General features: G+C 32.4%; 2 protein-coding genes and 1 long non-coding RNA gene across 4 annotated transcripts; all 3 read left to right on the top strand.

Moving 5' to 3' along the window:
* The first annotated feature begins 1,681 nt into the window (after nucleotides 1-1,681).
* On the top strand, nucleotides 1,682-7,548 carry LOC144838192 (uncharacterized). The gene is made up of 10 exons (XM_078693552.1): nucleotides 1,682-1,722; nucleotides 1,862-2,041; nucleotides 2,151-2,246; nucleotides 2,357-2,452; nucleotides 3,431-3,514; nucleotides 5,251-5,346; nucleotides 5,664-5,801; nucleotides 6,158-6,253; nucleotides 6,455-6,556; nucleotides 6,792-7,548. The coding sequence occupies exons 1-10, from the start codon at nucleotides 1,682-1,684 to the stop codon at nucleotides 7,546-7,548; spliced, it is 1,686 nt and encodes a 561-aa protein (XP_078549678.1).
* Nucleotides 7,549-17,389: 9,841 nt separating this feature from the next.
* LOC144837940 (uncharacterized) lies at nucleotides 17,390-19,444 on the top strand. 2 transcript variants are annotated; one of them, XR_013611570.1, is made up of 4 exons: nucleotides 17,390-17,788; nucleotides 18,553-18,703; nucleotides 19,072-19,251; nucleotides 19,361-19,444. It is a non-coding gene; the product is annotated as an uncharacterized LOC144837940 (long non-coding RNA). The 2 variants fall into 2 exon arrangements; XR_013611569.1 differs by lacking the exons at nucleotides 19,072-19,251; nucleotides 19,361-19,444 and having other exon boundaries at nucleotides 18,553-18,857.
* A 1,410-nt stretch (nucleotides 19,445-20,854) lies between these two features.
* Nucleotides 20,855-23,075, top strand: LOC144838629 (serine/threonine-protein kinase 4-like). Its single transcript, XM_078694057.1, has 4 exons — nucleotides 20,855-21,157; nucleotides 21,513-21,608; nucleotides 21,823-21,924; nucleotides 22,157-23,075. Exons 1-4 carry the CDS (start codon nucleotides 21,000-21,002, stop codon nucleotides 22,911-22,913), a joined length of 1,113 nt encoding a protein of 370 aa, XP_078550183.1. The 5' UTR covers nucleotides 20,855-20,999; the 3' UTR covers nucleotides 22,914-23,075.
* Nucleotides 23,076-23,527: the final 452 nt, after the last annotated feature.

Below are 23,527 nucleotides of genomic sequence, written 5' to 3'. Positions count from 1 at the left end.
ATAGCCCACAATTTTCTTTTTTTTAATCACGTATTCACACTTATACACTACTTTGTTTATGTTTCATGGCAACAATTTCGTACTGCGCGCGTATCTGCTACTTGGTTTTACGTCCTCTGTCACCGGATCATTCCAGTAGCACATTAAATTTGATAACACGCCTCAATAATATGAATTAATAACAATAGTAAAAATTACTAGAATTAAAGGAATGAGTTATACTAATGATATATACTAATACTACAGAATTTGAATTAATTGATTAATAAGATAATCAATATAGTTTTTTTGTAAAGCAAACAATGGGTTTATGACGTCGACTGTAGTGCGTATTTAGAACATAAATGCGGACACGCGACATTGTTTTTATGACGTACAAGTGTGGCACGCACACTGAAATGTATAAAAGGCACCCGAAATCGGAGCTCATGCCTCATATCAGTCGTCAGAATTGTTTTTTCTGGTTTTAAATACGACGAATTAATTTACCTTTACGCATCCTAAATATTTGTATTTATACGTCTAAGCTAGCAATATGAATTCTAGCATCAATATACTTCCTTTTTGGCGCCGTTCATCACGACGGTAAGTTTTTTAACCACCACCAGCCTCTAACTAGGGTAGCGCCTAGCCTAGGCCTAGCCTAGCCTAGGCTAGTAGGCCTAGGCCCCTAGCTAGGCCTAGTAGCTAGGCAGGCCTAAGCAGGCCTAGCCTGGCTTTAGTAAGGTAAGCCCAGAGGCCTAGTTTTTAGCCGTCTTTGGGCCTAGCCTCGGCCCTAGCCTAGAGAGTACAGTGAGTGTAGCTAGTAGTACTAGGGCCTAGGCCTAGCCTAGGCCCTAGTAGTACTAGCTAGGCCTAACTAACTAACTAAAGTAAATGCAATGCCTAATAAGGGCCTCAAAGGCCTCTAGAATAGGCCTAGCTAGGCTTATTGTAAATAAAAAGGTATTCCTCTATAGGCCTAAATGTATGAATATGAACATGGACTAGCCTAGGCCTATAGTACTACTGCCTGTATGTAGCTAAACTAGGGCCTGGTTAAGCTAGACTAAGCCTACCTCTCTACTATATAGTCTAGGTAGGCCTACCTAGGCCTAGACTAGTTTAGGCCTAGATATTAGGGCTAGGGCCTAGCTAGGCCTACAACTCTGCTCTTCCTACATAATGCCTTTCCTGACCCAGCATAGGCCTGGGTTATTTTTTTTATTTCCATTACCTTTACATCTAGTAGGCTGCTAGGCCCTAGGCCTACTTAATACTATAGTAATTACTAATAATAGGAATAGAAGCCCATGTATTGTAATTTATTTTCAAATTGAATTTCATCAAATAAAACAATGTCTGGATTCATTCTATTTGTACTGTAGCTTTGATCCGCAACTGCAGAAAACAAGTCTGTTGAGGAAGAAGCCAGTAACAAGATCATTCCAACCAGATGCCGATCCACTTTCAGCATAAAAAAAAAATACTGTTAATCCAGGTGATTTAGTATTTATGCGGACAATGGAAGGTAACAAGGTAGGAAAAGATTCCTAACACATCTTGCAAGTTTCACATTATTATTATCACTATTAATTAACTTTTTTTCAACAACATTTCATTTTATCTAACAAATATTAATTCAATTTCAAGTACATTCCTGTGTCAAGTTGAATGTGCTTTGGACCATAAGAGAAACGATATGGAAGCTATTGAAATGGAAGCAGAGAAATTGAGAGAAAAGTATGAACAAAATAAAAACAGCTAAAAGGAACAATTATATTATACAATATTGTGTCCTTATTTTTATAATAGTATCAAAATGTAATGTGTAAATTGTTATATGCCTGAATGTTTTATGTTATTATTATTATGTTTATAGAAAAAAAGCAAGTGAAAGGCTAGTAAAAGAGTTTAAGAAAAGAAACGGAGAGCTGAAGAAAGTATTAAATGAGAAGAAAGTCAGAATGATGGAAGTGTTTACAAACAAAGATGAGGAAATAAAGAAAGTTGGAAATGAAAAGAAAGATTTACAGAAAGAGTTAGAAGTTTTAAATGCCAAGTAAATGTTGAAAAGTTCATTTGAATACTAAAAATGGAGCTACAGTTATTTATTAAGCTAATTACCTATATTTTTGATTTGATAACACTTGAACATTTTTATTTTTTAGAATGATGGAAGAGTTTAAAAACAAAGATGATGAAATAAAAAGTTTGTTAAGTGAAAAGAAAGATTTACAGAAAGAGTTAGGAGCTATAAATGCCAAGTAAATATTATTGAAATGTTTATTTTTGTATCTAAGTTTAATATTAATGGAGCAACAGTTTATTAAGCTAACCCTATGCAACACATCCAAAATGTTTATCGTAATTTCAGAATGATGGAAGATTCTAGAAACAATAGTGAGGAAATAAAGAAATTGTCAAATGACAAGAAAGAACTACAGAAAGAGTTAGAAGCTGTAAATGCCAAGTAAGTATTGAACAGTTTTATCTTAACTTTTGCAATTATTTATTAACCCCTTCTCTGCGTATACCCGGTACTACCGGGTATAAACAAACGTCGTTGAAATACGTATACCCGGTAATACCGGGTATGGGCAAAACAATTATTTAATCGTATTTGCCTATAATATATAGCACCCTCTATATTCTTTCGATGAACTTGAATATTTTTGCAAGTCATTAAAAAAATTTTCCAGCAAAAAAAACGGCCCTCTATAGTTGTATTATCGTCTTGAAAATAATGCGCCCTCTATAGTTAATTAATTAATTAATTATATATAGTATAGTATATATAATAGTATTTCTATCTTGGAAAGTTGTTTTGAGTAGCGTAATGGCGGCAATTTTGAAAGTAACAAAAATTTACCAGCCCCAATAGGGCAACATCGTGTTTATCACAACACCCCAAAAAAAAATTCTGAAACAATAGTTAGATTTTGTACTATAGTGAATTTTTGGAAACTGTCATTATTTTCACGATTTTGCCCCAAAACTTTGATTTGTGCATAATTTTTATAAAACAATCAAAATAATTCAATTTTTTTTTATATTTTTATTTGTTATACGTATCTTCATCAATATCCAGTTGGAAAAACGTATTCCATAAGAATTCTTATAAAAAATATAGTTTTTATCATTGATTCGATAAAAAACAAGAAATCCAAAATACCTGTAATGACGTCACATGACGTCATCAATATGCAAATTACTTTTTTTTTTATACCTAACTGTAGACTAACCCTTTGCCCATCACACACCACAAAAATAATTACACAATTATCTCAATTAGTATTTTTTTGCAATTTATTAAAATATCATATGTTTTTCTTAAATATATATTACGCACAGAGGTAGGAATAATGCTCCGCAGTGAAAGGGTTAAGCTAACCTTATTTGTTATTTGATAATTTGCCAACACATTCAAACATTTTTATCTTAATTTTAGAATGATGGAAGATTCTAGTATCAATAGTGAGGAAATAAAGATATTGTCAAAAGAAAAGAAAGAGTTGGAAGCTGTAAATACCAAGTAAGTATTAAAAGTATATCAATTCATCTTTGTAACGAATTTGAATAATAATGGAGCTACAATAATCATTTATTAAGCTAGCCCTATATCATTTTCAATACCTTGAACATTTCTATTTCAGGACGATGGAAGAGTTGAAAAATAAAGATGATGAAGTAAAGAAAGTTGGAAATGAAAAGAAAGAGTTAGAAGCTGTAAATGCCCAGTAAGTATTGATCAGTTCATCTTTGTAACAAATTGGAATAATAATGGAGCTACAATAACCATTTATTAAGCTAGCCCTATATCATTTTCAATACCTCGAACATTTCTATTTCAGGATGATGGAAGAGTTGAAAAATAAAGATGATGAAGTAAAGAAAGTTGGAAATGAAAAGAAAGAGTTAGAAGCTGTAAATGCCCAGTAAGTATTGATCAGTTCATCCCTGTAACATAATTATTTGAATAATAATGAAGCTACAATAATCATTTATTAAGCTAGCCCTATATCATTTTCAATACCTTGCACATTTCTATTTCAGGACGATGGAAGAGTTGAAAAATAAAGATGATGAAGTAAAGAAAGTTGGAAATGAAAAGAAAGAGTTAGAAGCTGTAAATGCCCAGTAAGTATTGATCAGTAACATAATTATTTGAAATAATAATGGAGCTACAATAACCATTTATTAAGCTAGCCCTATATCATTTTCAATACCTCGAACATTTCTATTTCAGAATGATGGAAGAGTTGAAAAATAAAGATGATGAAGTAAAGAAAGTTGGACATGAAAAGAAAGAGTTAGAAGCTGTAAATGCCCAGTAAGTATTGATCAGTTCATCTCTGTAACATAATTATTTGAAATAATAATGAAGCTACAATAACCATTTATTAAGCTAGCCCTATATCATTTTCAATACCTCGAACATTCAGGATGATGGAAGAGTTAAAAAATAAAGATGATGAAGTAAAGAAAGTTGGAAATGAAAAGAAAGAGTTAGAAGCTGTAAATGCCCAGTAAGTATTGATCAGTTCATCTTTGTAACAAATTTGAATAATAATGAAGCTACAATAACCATTTATTAAGCTAGCCCTACACATTTTCAATACCTCAAACATTTCTATCTCAGAATGATGGAAGAGTTAAAAAATAAAGATGATGAAGTAAAGAAAGTTGGACATGAAAAGAAAGAGTTAGAAGCTGTAAATGCCCAGTAAGTATTGATCAGTTCATCCCTGTAACATAATTATTTGAAATAATAATGGAGCTACAATAACCATTTATTAAGCTAACACTATATCATTTTCAATACCTTGAACATTTCTATTTCAGGATGATGGAAGACTTGAAAAATAAAGATGATGAAGTAAAGAAAGTTATACATGAAAAGAAAGAGTTAGAAGCTGTAAATACCCAGTAAGTATTGATCACTTCATCTTTGTAACCTAATTATTTGAATAGTAATGGAGCTACAATAACAATTTATTAAGCTAACACTATATCATTTTTCAACACATTTTCATTTCAGAATGATGGAAGAGTTTAAAAACAAAGGTGATGAAATAAAGAAAGTTGGAAATGAAAGGAAAGAGTTACAGAAAGATTTAGAATGTCTAGAAGCTGTAAATGCCAAGTAAATATTATTGAAATTTTTGCTTTTGTATCTAGGTTTAATAGTAATGGAGCTACAGTTTATTAAGCTAACCATATTTTTGATTTGATAATATTGCAACACCAACATTTTTATCTTAATTTCAGAATGATGGAAGATTCTAGAAACAATAGTGAGGAAATAGAGAAATTGTCAAATGAAAAGAAAAAAGTACAGAAAGAGTTAAAAGCTGTAAATGCCAAGTAAGTATTGAACAGTTTTATCTTTGACAACTTTTACAGTTACTTATTAAGCTAACCCTATTTGTTATTTGATAATTTTTCAACTCATTCAAATATTTTTATTTTTAATTCAGAATGATGGAAGAGTTTAAAAACAAAGATGATGAAGTAAAGAAAGTGTTAAGTGAAAGGAAAGACTTGCAGAAAGAGTTTGAATGTCTAGAAGCTGTAAATGCCAAGTAAATATTCAAAAGTTAAATACTAGGAGCTACAGTAACCATCAATTAAGCTAATGCTATTTTCAACACATCTAACATTATGTGCAATTGTCAATTCAGGCTGAATGAGAAATATTGCCAACAGAGCAAAGAGAAAAAAGGAATTGAAAAGCTTGTAGAGGAGTTAGAGAAAAAAAATGAGCAGTTGAAGAAAGTTTTGAAAAAGAGAACAGAATTACTTAATGCTACAAACACTAAGTAAGTATAATGTTTTTATTGAAAAAGCTAACCCCATGTTGTGATAATTCACAACATCCAACATGCAAAGGATTTGTTAGCTAAATCAATTGATACCATTGAATAAAAAGCTAACCTGGTATTTATTGATTATATCATTATTATCACAACTTGTTTCCACTATTATTATCGTTATGATTATCTTCAACACCAACAATTTCATCATCATCTTCTCATCATAGTCTTCATTATCAACATTCAATACTAATCATAAATGCAACAATATTGTTGACATCTTTTTCTCAAAGTTTTTCAAATTAAATGTTGTAAAAATAAAAAATATATCTTATAACTTATTAAAATATAATTCAAAACAGATATGAAAGTAAATATAAGGAAGCAAAGGAACAACTAAACGAAGCCAAGAAGGTGTTAAAGAGTAAACAACGTACAGAAAGTGCAAGAAAACAAGGGTATGTGTAGGGTCCGTACAATAATAACCAAAATAGATCTAACCCCCCAGTCGGAGGGTCAACTAATGAGGTCAATAACGATGAGCTGAATTTTTTTTAAAAACTATAGATAAAATGCAAAGGAAATTAGAATAATAACAATTGCATGTTAATTACAAGCTAATTCAAAGCAAATCATTCAGGTATTGTTTATTTTTTTAGCTGTGTTGATTGCGATCAAAAAGAAAGAGAATTAGAAAAGCTCAAGAAACTTTTAAAGAATGAAGAGAATAAGGTTATGGAATTGTTTGAAGAAGTTCAAAGGTAGGATTATCTTATATCATCACAAGCCCATAAATAGGATTCTGATGTTGACTTTTTTTAAAATTGAGAATGCTATTGCTTGGCTTCTTCAAGTGTTATGAAAGAGTCTCCTCATTAACAGATAATTATTTTTTATTGTAGGCCTAACAATTTATATAAGCAGGCAATATATTATCTGATATTTCTGTAAACAAAATGGTAAATTATTTAACTTCTTTACTTTAAAAAAAAATAGAATTCAGCTATCGGCTCAAACAGATTCAAACCAAGGAAAAGACAAGACAGATGTATTACTGAGTCTCCTGCCAACCGTGAACGTGATCAACCAGAAGGATCTAAAACCAGTCGACCAGACGAAAACACCAGTGGTCATCGGTCAAGGCGCTTTCGGGGAAGTTTCTCTGATGAGACACAATCCAACCAACTCACTGGTTGCTGTCAAAACCATCTTAAATGGCAGTGCAGATAACATCAAAATAGAGGCTCGCACAATGCAACTATGTTCTGCTCACCCATCATTTCCGTTCATGTTTGGCGTAGTAAGAGATGATAATAACATCATTCAAATTGTCTCTTCATTTGTTGGAGTTGACAGTTCATCTCTTACTCTTAGAAAAGCAATAAAGAGTAAATTTGCCAACATGAATAGGAGGTCAATTCTTAACATCCTATTGACAGTATCTGATGGTGTGAAGTTTCTCCACCGGAACAAAATTGCACATAATGACATAAAGGCAGAAAACATTCTCCTTTCACATGAAAGTGAAGAATGGATGGGCAAGATTATTGACATGGGTGGAATAACATCACCACTTGTGGAACCACCTGCTGGTGAAGTAACATCAAGCGACATCTTTGCCCCCTGCTTTGTTATTTGTGAAGTAGCCCAGGCATGCCATTGGCAGCAACTTAATGAGTTGGCTGTGAGATGCAAGAAAACTCGACCACCGATTGACGATCTCATCTCTCTTCTATCCAAACTTAATATCTAAAAATAAAACTCTTACCAGTATAACACATTCATTATGTTCAAATTCAATAATCAATATTACATTTTATACTGAATCTCTGTTTTAATCATATTTGCAACTTTCAAAATGTGCAATATTTGGATTGTAATAATTATTTATAGATTTTTATACAAAGAAATGTATTAAAACAATACGGTATATATATTTTTATGGCAAATAAATATTTTGGTGAAACTTTACTAACAAAATGATATCTAAAATGTGTTTGTTGTTCGTTTAGACAATATTGGTAGGCCTACTGTAAATCGTTTCGTTGTAAAAACAGAAAGGGTTGCTTTTCGTGACTGATCCTCGGGAATTATTGTGCAACCTGATACAGAGACAGTGGTGGTGATGACTGGAGCGGTAATAATGCAAGCTGTTTACATGCTCTTTTTTTATCATGTGCTTCAGTAGTGTGTGATATCTTAATATCAGATACCTCTGAAAGCTGTCGGTTTAACGACACATAGGTTTGAGAGATCACACAAGCACGTCGGTTTTAAGGCCCATTTACACTAGGGCGATAACGATCGACGATAAATAGATAAACATGCATTTTTCTTGGATAAAACGAAAGAAATTAGAACAGTTTTCGTTCTAGAACTACAGGATAATCATGTATGCTGTATTTGATAAAAATAATATTTTTGAAAATCTAATCAAATGACGTCATGATCAATAAATAAAATCGTTGTATTGTAACGATATTATTACTCTTACTAATCATGACGTCATTTGATTGGACGTGTGGAAATATTATTTTCATCAAAGGCAGCATAGATGATAATCCTATAGTTCTAGGATGAAAACTTTTTAAAATTCTTTTGTTTTAGGTATGAAAAATGCATATTTATCTTTTTATCGTCGATCGTTATCGCCCTAGTGTAAATGGGCCTTTAAGTTTGTAAAGTACAGTGCTTATAGTGTGTGATATAACATAAGCCCCTTCTACCTAGTCTAAGTGTCTGAGTACATTTCCCAAACTGATTCGAAAAAATATTGTCAATACATTCGCTTTTATTTGCACACCTAAACTAAATAATAGAACGTACTGGCAGTAACCCGAGCTCCGCCTTAATATGTGGTTATGTAATAATTCGCATAGGATGAGTAAGTATAATAAAAGCACAACACTCTTCCCTGATAGAAGTACTCTGACAAATTATTTTTAAAAAAAATTGTCAAGAATAAAATCATTGATTTGTTTATGCATTTGATTTCGCCATGCAAACCTTCAAACAATTATCATTGATTTTGTTATACATGAAGTATTCCTTCATATCACTTTGAAATATCTGTAAGCCCAAAATGAAAGCAATCCTAGATATGGGACTTTACGAACATAAAAGACACTGTGAATATTAATCTAGGGTGCACATCATAAATTGACAACATGCATGAGAGGGACATGCACGTTGAACTCTGTCAGTCAGTCGGCAGTTTAAAACATTTCAATGATAACATATGAATTAGTAATTTATAGAATTAAGATGTGAAGTATTGTAATAAAACAACTGCGCTTACGGACCTGAAATCAACAATAAAATTGGTGGTAGTCGAAATTAGATGATGAACGCGCCACTAAAGTATACATTACCAAACTATATATTTTTCATGGTGTATTTTATTTAATATTTTTTTGTTTCATTGTGTGAGAGCTTTGTTTTTAATTATGCTCAGAAATAGTGATGTGTTTGCAATAAGTCGCATTTAGCTTTAGATAGAATAAAAAAGTGGACATAAATCGAATGAGAAATACATTTCTGGGGAAACTTGACCTAAACACAATTGTTAATAGCAGCTGGTCGCTGAAAATCCAAGATACTACTTGTCTATACTACTTTTAACATTTTTGGATCATTTTACTTTAAAAAAAATCAATGCCAACGATGTTTCATAAAATTATTAAATTGTAGCTAATTAATTAGGCAAAACAATCCGTAGTTACATTGAAAAAATGGTGACCGTTCAGAAGAATCGCCTGGATTTTTTTAGTTGTAATTGAAAATTCTTTAACAAACAGAAACCAATCTAAACAGTTAATGCCAAGTCCTCGTTTTATCATGCAGGATATCCATTTCTGTTTATTTCTTGAAACATTATCTATGTATCTAGTCATATATTATAAATTATGTGAAGTATGGGTTGAGTTATCTTTTTTTCTACCTTCTTTTCTTTTCACCTCCTTTTTGTTGTCCGATATAACATTTAATAACAATATTGTTGAGACAATGAAATTTCAATTAAATAATTATTGGTAGTTCATGCGTCGCTTAATATAGAAAATAGAGAACTATTGAATGGATAGAAATAAATATATAAATTTCGCAAAAAGTAAAGATGTTTTCTAGTTGTAAACAAATCTAACTGCCAAAGTGATAAAAAATCCATGGAATCAAATTAATTAATTCTGAACAGATGAAAATGTTTAAATGCAAATAACATACAATATAGTGTGTCAGGGAATTAGTGTTTTTAGTAGATTATGCTTGAAATTGTTCTCAAAAATATTATTATCAGTTACTAATAATGTATTTAGGCAATCAACAAAATATTAGTTATTTGTCATGGTAATTTTTTTTTCAGTTTTATTGTAATAAATCTAATAAGTATCAGAAATTAAAATATTAATATATGGTAATTTAACATGCCATTTTAATGATAATGTATGTGCCAGAATATTAATATCTTAATCAATTATATTGGCTTAGCAGAAATAAAGCTTACTGTTAATAAAATTCCTGTCACAATAATTAACAATAAAACAATGATGGATTTAAAAACACTTTATCATCATAATTATGTACGTAACCATATTTTGTTTTTAGTATAGTAGACCTAGATTTATTGGTGCTTGCATGTTTGTAATTTAGAAAATATTTTATGATTATTTACGATAAATGTACTTTTATAAATAGAAAAAATGTCTTCTCTATTCTGTGTGTTTTGCACATTTTGTAAGGTGAATTGTTTCAGATGGAAATCAAGCAAGTCACCAGAAATTAGTTCCAGGACCGACGTGTGCAGTATGACGCTACTTTAGTACGATATTAATTATTAAAATGTAATTATATTTTAATTTCATATTGTTCCGGAAAACTTCTGATGTGTGTGCAACTTTGTATATGACTAGACTGAGGATGACTCTCTAAATGTTATGGTGATTGGTTACTCTTTAGTCACTGTCAATATAATGCTCTGCTACTCTAAAAAAAACCCAATGGCGCCACCTATCATCAAGTTAGTTTGCAAAAAAAATAGGCAAAGCAAATAAATCGTCTTTTGTGGCAATAATAGACTAGTCCAGATTTTCATATGCTGTAGGCATTTCATGTTAAAAGCGAATGTTTTAGAGTAGTTTTTGGGGTGCTGGATTGGTTTACCCGACTCAATTTTTAGATCTCCACCATTTCAGACTTATTTTGGTTTATAATTTAACTTGACTTTGAAGTTGTCAAATTTCTTTCAACGGTGACGGAACGTTTTGCCGAACGCCACTTCGCCGACAGACTATTCACCGACCGGAAATTTTTTCGATAACTGTAATCATCATCATTTTGTCCGCCCGAATGGCATCCAAGTTATTTTTCTTGCACCGCCTAGTGGCGCTATACAATCTTTGCTTTTCTGCCATTTATACGGTATACCATATAAAGATAAACGCCTCCCTCGAATAAATGCCCCCTAAAACTCTTCGAATAATATTTACAAGTATAAGAGGGTCAGGTGCATACCTACAAATTTATGATGTTACATTAAAGCCCGAATCACAATTTTTTTACTTCGTTTAAAAAGGCGTCTAAAACCGACCCATTTAGAACAGGGGTAGAAATACCTTTTTTCGAAAACAATAATTTAAGTTCCGTCCAAACGATGTCTAACTACATCGCTATTAGGTTAAGACAAGGTGCATATCCACCTAGCGCCACTTTTTTAGAGAACGAATCGAGTACAGAGCCCTTATTACGAGTAGGCCTAACCTTCTTATCCTGGCTTAATGATATACTACAAATATGTGGTCATTACCAACACTTCCACAGACATATGTTTAGAATAGGGCGGCATCAGCTGCTGCTGCTGCAGGAATGGAGGATCATGTTATTAAAACATTGGGTCGTTGGACATCCTCTTCCCTTTCGGGCCCCACCACACCACTTGTCCATTTCCTACTGCTTCATTCAGGCCTCTCTGCTGCTGCTTCATGTTTAAAAAAAAGGGATCTTCATCCAAAATATACATGTTCGGCTAGGGGAGCGCTTTTCCCATTGGATCTTCATCCAATTATCCTGGCCTCCTTGCTGTTGCTTTATGTGAAAAAAAAAACCAAAAAAAAACAATGGATCTTCATCCAAATACACATGTTCAACTAAAGGAGCGCTTATCTTCCCATTGAATCTTCATCCAATTCTCCAGGCCTCCCTGCCACTGATTCATGTTGTAGAAAAAAAAGGGGAAAAAAGGGATCTTCATCCAAATACACATGTTCGGCTAAGGTAGCGCTTTCCCATTGGATCATCATCCAATTATCCTGGCCTCCCTGCTGTTGCTTCATGTGGAAAAAAAATGGATCTTCATCCAAACCATAATAGCAAAATGCGAATTGCTGAAAATAACATTAATAAATGGTCGTCACAAAATAATATGCGTATAAACGAAAAAAAAACTGTATAAATATAGAAAAATAGCGAAAGATGCGATTTCAGTAACAACAACCAAAAAAAAAGTTGTCTTCTTCCCTGGGCAAACACAGATAGATGGCCTAGCGTTTATGATGATCGGAAGTTACAAGTACCACCTTCATCGGGGACCTGACGTTCACATTCAACGCAAACATATACATATATTCATGGCTGCAGTCGCGTGTGCAAATTTGAGTTACCGTACATCTTCCAATAGTAACCCACACTCCAATAGTAACTCCCCTCTAATTAGTAACCCACCTTATAAGTCAATCTATAATAATAACCCACTACTCTAATAGTAACCCATGGGGGTTACTATTAGAGTCACAAAAACTATTGAAAAAATGACTGGTCGTTTGTGATGCAGCCGTATTTCGAAAACAAGGAGATAATGCATGTTGATCTCGGGAGTGGGGGAGGATTGAGTGTTTTTGAGTTCATAAAATAAAGTTAGAGTTCAACCAAATTTGTTTATTTGTACTGATTTATTATTTTGCTATAAGTTGCTGACCGGAAACGTTGAGGATGGGCTACTATTTTCAGGTGCCTAATTTAAGATTAGTAATATTAACCCACCACTCTAATAGTAACCCCCTTCTAATAAGTAATAGTAACCCACCCTAAAAAACAATCAAAGAATAATAACCAAGGGTTACAATTAGATTTACGGTAGTGTTTACCGACCGACCAACCGACCGCCGACATTGTGAGCTATGATCGTTTTGCTATTAGCTATAAGGAAGAGTAAGTTCCGGCGGACGGGTGCCATTTATCATAATTTATTTAATTGTACGTGCGAGAGTACCATTTCCGGCCAGCCATCTAGAAGGGGTGTCCTTTAAAATTAATGTCATATTATATTGTTACCGTATAGTGTGTTATTTTTTATACTACATTTCAATATCTATTTTTGTGATAAGTGAGCAATGCAATTTCCAGTTTATTTGGACAATAAAAGTTATCTGTATCTGTAAAAATTTGCTTCATCACATAGCCCACAATTTTCTTTTTTTTAATCACGTATTCACACTTATACACTACTTTGTTTATTAATATAGGCCACTATGTAATTTTGTGTCATTTTTTTGTTAAAAGCAAAATTCCAGCTGATTTAGTGTCTTTAGGATGTAAAGTAATGAAAAAAATATGTTGCCATTTTTTTAAAAAAGCTTAAGGGTGTCAAATCCAAGATGGCCGCCAATACGTAAAATATCCAATAAATGTACCATATTGGACAAAGTAACACCCATTTTGAATAATATTTTAAGTTCATATGGGTTCTCTGCTATATAAGAATTATTATAAACCTATATTTATTAGTATTCTGACATTTTGAATTTCAAAATGGCCGCCATTTTTAAAAAACTGGATTACATTTCTTATTAAAACATGTGCAAGTTATGACGTTGATTGAAATCACATAAAATGATAGGCCTATGATAACAACATTTGTGATTAACACAAAATGGTGGCCATTTTGAATTTCAAAATGGACGCCATTTTTTAAAAATGGGTTAAATTTCTTATTAAAACGTGTGTAAGTTAAATAAAATTAGATTGAAATACACAAAATGATATTCCTATGACAACAACATGGTGATTAACACAAAATGTTGACCATCAGGTCGGAGGTCTATAGTACTGACAGTACACTTCTTCATATTAAAACATCTCATACACTTCTTCAGTTAAATGACAACTAACTCTGCCAAAGTCCTTCAATGAAATATTTCTAATCTTGAATGCGATACAGTAAGTTGACCTTCCTTCGTTTTCTACTACTGTATCCATCAAACTTCCACAGACTGATCTGCGATCCCAACAAGCTTGTTCAGAAACAAATTGGCAAAAGTACTGCAATACCTCATTTCACTGCCAAATAATCTCTATTATAGGAGTCCTCTTTTACTTTGATAAGTTTGTCACCTGTATTCACCGTCATATATATTTTTTGCCAATGTTCGTCTTCGTGTGCAGATATCGTTTTCTTGTGTCTCGGACATATATAGGGATATAGTTTAACCACATCATTTAGATTTCGTCGACTCTCTGTATTCAAGTTAATATCTTTATGATCAGCCTCTTTCAAACAAAATGACTTCACTTAGAATCTCTCTCTCTGTCTGCATTTGTAGAAGAAAGTTGTAGAGAGAAAGCAGAATTAGTGTGCTTCTGTCCTTTAGAGATGTTTTCCATTTAAGATATTTGTGTCACTGGTTGTATAGGTAATACAAGTTCAGTTTCAACAAAAGCACTGGCCTCAACACTATTTTCACAATGCTACATGTCCAAAAGCCATATAGTTCACCGGGTCGACATAATAATTGCTTCTTGATGTCATCTCTGTCCACCTTCACTCATCTCGGGCAAGAGTCATCACCAGGCATTCTTGTCTTTCCCTAGTACATGAGTTTTTAAACCACAACCATGTGCACTCATCAAACCAGTGTATAATGGTGGTCCATCTGTAGGGGGTACATATCTAATGAAATCGGTTAAGATTGTAGAAGATGAGAAGTAGGAGTTAATGCTGCCTATGAATAATCTTGTGAATGAGCTGTATCTGTATTGCCTTCAAGCTTCTGCCAAAAGTTGACAGGTTAAAAACTTACCAACCATGATACTGGTGACTATGGCCCTAAAGGTTCAGACATTGAATTACATAGCAATAACGCATTTATTATTTAACATCATATTTATACAGGATTTCACAATAAGGTATAAATGCACTTGTTTTATATTGTGGTCCTGTTTCCTGTCAAGTTTCAGTTTCATGAAAAGAAATGAAATCTGTAATTTAGAATCTATATATAAATTATGGTTAATTCTGACATAGGCAAGCACAATGGAAAAACTTTAGAACAAATCTCTGCCTTGGATACCTACCTGAACTAGGCCTATCTCAAATGTACCGCGAAATGTAAAACAGTTTTCACTTTTACGATATTGTTTCATATCTTAGGAATATATTATAAAGAGTTTTAAAACAAAATGTCTGATTTCATCGGTAGATTTTCAACTCAATTTCAATTGTACGCGATCAAAGTAATTTCCAGGTTCACGATGAGTTCACAGGTTCACCTTGCAACTACCTGGTTTCAGGTAAACGCCCATCCAAATTTATACACACAATATTGTATTATATTTATAATAACACAATTATACTATTTGTAATAGAATTCATCACACGGTCAACTACAATTTAACAAGCATTTGTTATTATTTTTTACCAATTTTCATATATATTAGAGGATTTTATTTGATTATAAATGTTACGATATTATTAAAACTAAAAAATCCCTCGAATAAGCATCTCCCTCAAATGATATCTGCCTCCCGACCTCCGCCATATAAGGGCCCTACCAAACAATAAACACTATACTTTAAAATGTTATTAATCATCTAAGACACTGTGAAACAGAGTAGGTTTAGTTTTTCGAATGTCAAGCATTTTCAATAATGGTAACCGACATAAAACGTACAAGGAGAACGTCCTTCTAAAACCTTTTTACCCGAGTCATTATCATTCCGAGAACCATCATTTACACTTCCTAGAGGGGAGCGAGCGAAGCAAGCTCACCCTCTAGTTAGACGTAATTGTTGTTGAATATTTGATATAAATTGGTAAGTTGCAACTTTTGCAACTCCAACTTTGATCGATTATTTCATTTAAGAGTCATAGTTGGGTATTATATATCTGTTATATAGAGAACATTGACAACTTTAGACAGCCTTATATTTAGACAATCCTGGGAGAAGTGACAAATTTAGAACATTGTGTACAAACAACAATTTATGCACACATATTTAAAAAAAATTATTTAAAGAATTTAATTTTTAGTGGCGGCCATTTTGAAATCCAAGATGGCCGACAGATAATCGCTTTACATACTTAAGATTGTATAATGGGTACAGTAATACCATCAAAACGGACTTGTTCCACATTTATAATTTGTATTATTGGTGATATTCTGATTTTTAATAGGGTTATTTGAATGTTGGCGGCCATCTTGAATTTGGTCCTTTAAATGTCTTTTGAAAAAATGGCAACATATTTTTTTTCATTCCTTATATTATCAAGATATGAAATAAAGTCAAAGTTTGCTTTTAACAAAAAATATACACGACATTCATATAAACGACATATCAGCCTACACTATATGTTTCATGGCAACAATTTCGTACTGCGCGCGTATCTGCTACTTGGTTTTACGTCCTCTGTCACCGGATCATTCCAGTAGCACATTAAATTTGATAACACGCCTCAATAATATGAATTAATAACAATAGTAAAAATTACTAGAATTAAAGGAATGAGTTATACTAATGATATATACTAATACTAAAGAATTTGAATTAATTGATTAATAAGATAATCATTATAGTTTTTTTGTAAAGCAAACAATGGGTTTATGACGTCGACTGTAGCGCGTATTTAGAACATAAATCCGGACACACACGACATTGTTTTTATGACGTACAAGTGTGGCTGGCACGCACACTGAAATGTATAAAAGCAAAGAATATATATCACAAGAATGAGTATTCCGCGATTTTTGCATGAGAAATTTGTAACAGAGAGCTCCAGAGAGTGATGCCCGCCCTCATAAGGGCGGATGTATACATACTAAATAAGACTTGATTTAATAGATATTATACATGTCACATTAAATAGAATTATGATAATATATTTTGCAATTGTAAACTATTTTATAATACATATTTATTAACAAACTAGTTTGCACTTCACTTTTACAAACAATTATTTACTAACATGCTAAATTAGTTCACAAAAAAGGCCTAACACAGCAACACCACAAATCAACGAATCGTTACTCAACACGGCCTATTCTTTACCATTGCCGCGTACTACTCTACGCCCGGTAAATTAAGTATTGTTTTTATGATATAGATTAGTATACAATACATGTTATTAATAGGATAAAATGTTAAATTTCATTAACATTTATTTGTTTTACCAGAAACAAGTTAAATATAGGAATATTATTAAACTATCCTTCGTGAAAACGCGTAAACACCAACACGCCCGGTCACGCTATCGTAGCGCCCGGTTGATAAAGCGAACTGTTTATACGGCAGTTTTTACTAAATAAATTGCCTAAAACGAATAATTAAATATCCAAACAGCATTTAACATGATGTTGGCATGTAGTTGATAACATTTTTTACCATAAAAATACTACCGGTGGTCCAGCCTTTGATTAGTGAAACCGTCACAAAAAGTGTATACATCCCAGATACATCCACACTTATGGCGGCGCCCTACCACATGGACAATATTACTGTTACAGGGAAAATCGCGGATTACTCATTCTTGTGATATATATTCTTTGATAAAAGGCACCCGAAATCGGAGCTCAGGCCTCATATCAGTCGTCAGAATTGTTTTTTCTGGTTTTAAATACGACGAATTAATTTACCTTTACGCATCCTAAATATTTGTATTTATACGTCTAAGCTAGCAATATGAATTCTAGCATCAATATACTTCCTTTTTGGCGCCGTTCATCACGACGGTAAGTTTTTTAACCACCACCAGCCTCTATTAGGGTAGCGCCTAGCCTAGGCCTAGCCTAGGCTATTAGGCCTAGGCCCCTAGCTAGGCCTAGTAGCTAGGCAGGCCTAAGTAGGCCTAGCCTGGCCCTAGTAAGGTAATCCCAGAGGCCTAGTTTTTAGCCGTCTTTGGACCTAGCCTCGGCCCTAGCCTAGAGTACAGTGAGTGTAGCTAGTAGTACTAGGCCTAGCCTAGAGCTAGTAGTAGGCCTAACTATTTTAAATAGCAATGCCTAATAAGCAAGGGCCTCAAAAGCCCCTAGAATAGGCCTAGCTAGGCTTATTGTAAATTAAAAGGTATTCCTCTATATAGGCCTAAATGTATGAATATGAACATGGACTAGCCTAGGCCTATAGTACTACTGCCTGTATGTAGCTAAACTAGGGCCTGGTTAGGCTAGACTAAGCCTACGTACCTCTCTACTATATAGTCTAGGTAGGCCTTCTACCTAGGCCTAGACTAGTTTAGGCCTAGATATTAGGGCTAGGGCATAGCTAGGCCTAAAACGCTGCTCTTCCTACATAATGCCTTTCCTGACCCAGCATAGGCCTGGGTTATTTTTTAAAATTTCCATTAGCTTTACATCTAGTAGGCTGCTAGGCCTACTTAATAGAATACTATAGTAATTACTAATAATAGGAATAGAAGCCCATGTATTGTAATTTATTTTCAAATTGAATTTCATCAAATAAAACAATGCCTGGATTCATTCTATTTGTACTGTAGCTTTGATCCGCAACTGCAGAAAACAAGTCTGTTGAGGAAGAAGCCAGTAACAAGATCATTCCAACCAGATGCCGATCCACTTTCAGCATCAAAAAGAAATACTGTTGATCCAGGTGATTTAGTATTTATGCGGACAATGGAAGGTAACAAGGTAGGAAAAGATTCCTAACACATCTTGCAAGTTTCACATTATTATTATCACTATTAATTAACTTTCTTTCAACAACATTTCATTTTATCTAACAAATATTAATTCAATTTCTTATTAAATAATTGTTTTAAGATCATAAGTACATTCCTGTGTCAAGTTGAATGTGCTTTGGACCATAAGAGAAACGATATGGAAGCTATTGAAATGGAAGCAGAGAAATTGAGAGAAAAGTATGAACAAAATAAAAACAGCTAAAAGGAACAATTATATTATACAATATTGTGTCCTTATTTTTATAATAGTATCAAAATGTAATGTGGTTATTGTTATATACCTGAATGTTTTATGTTATTATTATTACGTTATAGAAAAAAAGCAAGTGAAAGGCTAGTAAAAGAGTTTAAGAAAAGAAACGGAGAGCTGAAGAAAGTATTAAATGAGAAGAAAGTCAGAATGATGGAAGTGTTTACAAACAAAGATGAGGAAATAAAGAAAGTTGGAAATGAAAAGAAAGATTTACAGAAAGAGTTAGAAGTTTTAAATGCCAAGTAAATGTTGAAAAGTTCATTGAATACTAAAAATGGAGCTACAGTTATTTATTAAGCTAATTACCTATATTTTTTATTTGATCACACTTCGAACATTTTTATATTTTAGAATGATGGAAGAGTTTAAAAACAAAGATGATGAAATAAAAAGTTTGTTAAGTGAAAAGAAAGATTTACAGAAAGAGTTAGGAGCTATAAATGCCAAGTAAATATTATTGAAATGTTTATTTTTGTATCTAAGTTTAATATTAATGGAGCAACAGTTTATTAAGCTAACCCTATGCAACACATCCAAAATGTTTATCGTAATTTCAGAATGATGGAAGATTCTAGAAACAATAGTGAGGAAATAAAGAAAGAAAATGACAAGAAAGAACTACAGAAAGAGTTAGAAGCTGTAAATGCCAAGTAAGTATTGAACAGTTTTATCTTAACTTTTGCAATTATTTATTAAGCTAACCTTATTTGTTATTTGATAATTTGCCAACACATTCAAACATTTTTATCTTAATTTTAGAATGATGGAAGATTCTAGTATCAATAGTAAGGAAATAAAGATATTGTCAAAAGAAAAGAAAGAGTTGGAAGCTGTAAATACCAAGTAAGTATTAAATGTATATCAATTCATCTTTGTAACAAATTTGAATAATAATGGAGCTACAATAATCATTTATTAAGCTAGCCCTATATCATTTTCAATACCTTGAACATTTCTATTTCAGAATGATGGAAGAGTTAAAAAATAAAGATGATGAAGTAAAGAAAGTTGGAAATGAAAAGAAAGAGTTAGAAGCTGTAAATGCCCAGTAAGTATTGATCAGTTCATCTTTGTAACAAATTGGAATAATAATGGAGCTACAATAACCATTTATTAAGCTAGCCCTATATCATTTTCAATACCTTGAACATTTCTATTTCAGGATGATGGAAGACTTGAAAAATAAAGATGATGAAGTAAAGAAAGTTATACATGAAAAGAAAGAGTTAGAAGCTGTAAATACCCAGTAAGTATTGATCACTTCATCTTTGTAACATAATTATTTGAATAGTAATGGAGCTACAATAACAATTTATTAAGCTAACACTATATCATTTTTCAACACATTTTCATTTCAGAATGATGGAAGAGTTTAAAAACAAAGGTGATGAAATAAAGAAAGTTGGAAATGAAAGGAAAGAGTTACAGAAAGATTTAGAATGTCTAGAAGCTGTAAATGCCAAGTAAATATTATTGAAATGTTTGCTTTTGTATCTAGATTTAATAGTAATGGAGCTACAGTTTATTAAGCTAACCATATTTTTTATTTGATAATATTGCAACACCAACATTTTTATCTTAATTTCAGAATGATGGAAGATTCTAGAAACAATAGTGAGGAAATAGAGAAATTGTCAAATGAAAAGAAAAAAGTACAGAAAGAGTTAAAAGCTGTAAATGCCAAGTAAGTATTGAACAGTTTTATCTTTGACAACTTTTACAGTTACTTATTAAGCTAACCCTATTTGTTAATAATATAATTTGATAATTTTTCAACTCATTCAAACATTTTTATTTTTAATTCAGAATGATGGAAGAGTTTAAAAACAAAGATGATGAAGTAAAGAAAGTGTTAAGTGAAAGGAAAGACTTGCAGAAAGAGTTTGAATGTCTAGAAGCTGTAAATGCCAAGTAAATATTCAAAAGTTAAATACTAGGAGCTACAGTAACCATCAATTAAGCTAATGCTTTTTTCAACACATCTAACATTATGTGCAATTGTCAATTCAGGCTGAATGAGAAATATTGCCAACAGAGCAAAGAGAAAAAAGGAATTGAAAAGCTTGTAGAGGAGTTAGAGAAAAAAAATGAGCAGTTGAAGAAAGTTTTGAAAAAGAGAACAGAATTACTTAATGCTACAAACACTAAGTAAGTATAATGTTTTTATTGAAAAAGCTAACCCCATGTTGTGATAATTCACCACATCCAACATGCAAAGGATTTGTTAGCTAAATCAATTGATACCATTGAATAAAAAGCTAACCTGGTATTTATTGATTATATCATTATTATCACAACTTGTTTCCACTATTATTATCGTTATGATTATCTTCAACACCAACAATTTCATCATCATCTTCTCATCATAGTCTTCATTATCAACATTCAATACTAATCATAAATGCAACAATATTGTTGACATCTTTTTCTCAAAGTTTTTGAAATTACATGTTGTAAAAATAAAAAATATATCTTATAACTTATTAAAATATAATTCAAACAGATATGAAAGTAAATATAAGGAAGCAAAGGAACAACTAAACGAAGCCAAGAAGTTGTTAAAGAGTAAACAACGTACAGAAAGTGCAAGAAAACAAGGGTATGTGTAGGGTCCGTACAATAATAACCAAAATAGATCTAACCCCCCAGTCGGAGGGTCAACTAATGAATTTAAAATATTATATTTATAACGATGAGCTGAATTTTTAAAAAAAACTATAGATAAAATGCAAAGGAAATTAGAATAATAACAATTACATGTTAATTACAAGCTAATTCAAAGCAAATCATTCAGGTATTGTTTATTTTTTTAGCTGTGATGATTGCGATCAAAAAGAAAGAGAATTAGAAAAGCTCAAGAAACTTTTAAAAAATGAAGAGAATAAGGTTATGGAATTGTTTGAAGAAGTTCAAAGGTAGGATTATCTTATATCATCACAAGCCCATAAATAGGATTCTGATGTTGACTTTTTTTAAAACTGAGAATGCTATTGCTTGGCTTCTTTAAGTGTTATGAAAGAGTCTCCTCATTAACAGATAATTTTTTATTGTAGGCCTAACAATTTATATAAGCAGGCAATATATTATCTGATATTTCTGTAAACAAAATGGTAAATTATTTAACTTCTTTACTTTAAAAAAAAATAGAATTCAGCTATCGGCTCAAACAAATTCAAACCAAGGAAAAGACAAGACAGATGTATTACTGAGTCTCCTGCCAACCGTGAACGTGATCAACCAGAAGGATCTAAAACCAGTCGACCAGACGAAAACACCAGTGGTCATCGGTCAAGGCGCTTTCGGGGAAGTTTCTATGATGAGACACAATCCAACCAACTCACTGGTTGCTGTCAAAACCATCTTAAATGGCAGTGCAGATAACATCAAAATAGAGGCTCGCACAATGCAACTATGTTCTGCTCACCCATCATTTCCGTTCATGTTTGGCGTAGTAAGAGATGATAATAACATCATTCAAATTGTCTCTTCATTTGTTGGAGTTGACAGTTCATCTCTTACTCTTAGAAAAGCAATAAAGAGTAAATTCGCCAACATGAATAGGAGGTCAATTCTTAACATCCTATTGACAGTATCTGATGGTGTGAAGTTTCTCCACCGGAACAAAATTGCACATAATGACATAAAGGCAGAAAACATTCTCCTTTCACATGAAAGTGAAGAATGGATGGGCAAGATTATTGACATAGGTGGAATAACATCACCACTTGTGGAACCACCTGCTGCTGGAGTAACATCAAGCGACATCTTTGCCCTCTGCTTTGTTATTTGTGAAGTAGCCCAGGCATGCCATTGGCAGCAACTTAATGAGTTGGCTGTGAGATGCAAGAAAACTCGACCACCGATTGACGATCTCATCTCTCTTCTATCCAAACTTAATATGTAAAAATAAAACTCTTACCAGTATAACACATTCATTATGTTCAAATTCAATAATCAATATTACATTTTATACTGAATCTCTGTTTTAATCATAATTGCAACTTTCAAAATGTGCAATATTTGCATTGTAATAATTATTTATAGATTTTTATACAAAGAAATGTATTAAAACAATACGGTATATATATTTTTATGGCAAATAAATATTTTGGTGAAACTTTACTAACAAAATGATATCTAAAATGTGTTTGTTGTTCGTTTAGACAATATTGGTAGGCCTACTGAAAATCGTTTCGTTGTAAAAACAGAAAGGGTTGCTTTTCGTGACGGATCCTCGCGAATTATTGTGCAACCTGATACAGAGACAGTGGTGGTGATGACTGGAGCGGTAATAATGCAAGCTATTTTCATGCTCTTTTTTTATCATGTGCTTCAGTAGTGTGTGATATCTTAATATCAGATACCTCTGAAAGTTATCGGTTTAACGACACATAGGTTTGAGAGATCACACAAGCACGTCGGTTTTAAGTTTGTAAAGTAAAGTGCTTATAGTGTGTGATATAACATAAGCCCCTTCTACACCTAGTCTAAGTGTCTGAGTACATTTCCCAAACTGAT

This window comes from Antedon bifida, chromosome 3 (genome assembly GCF_963402885.1).
Source record: "Antedon bifida chromosome 3, ecAntBifi1.1, whole genome shotgun sequence".
NCBI classification, from domain to species: domain Eukaryota; kingdom Metazoa; phylum Echinodermata; class Crinoidea; order Comatulida; family Antedonidae; genus Antedon; species Antedon bifida.
The sequence above is the reverse complement of the archived record's forward strand: the minus strand, read 5'-3'. Positions and strand labels throughout refer to the sequence as shown.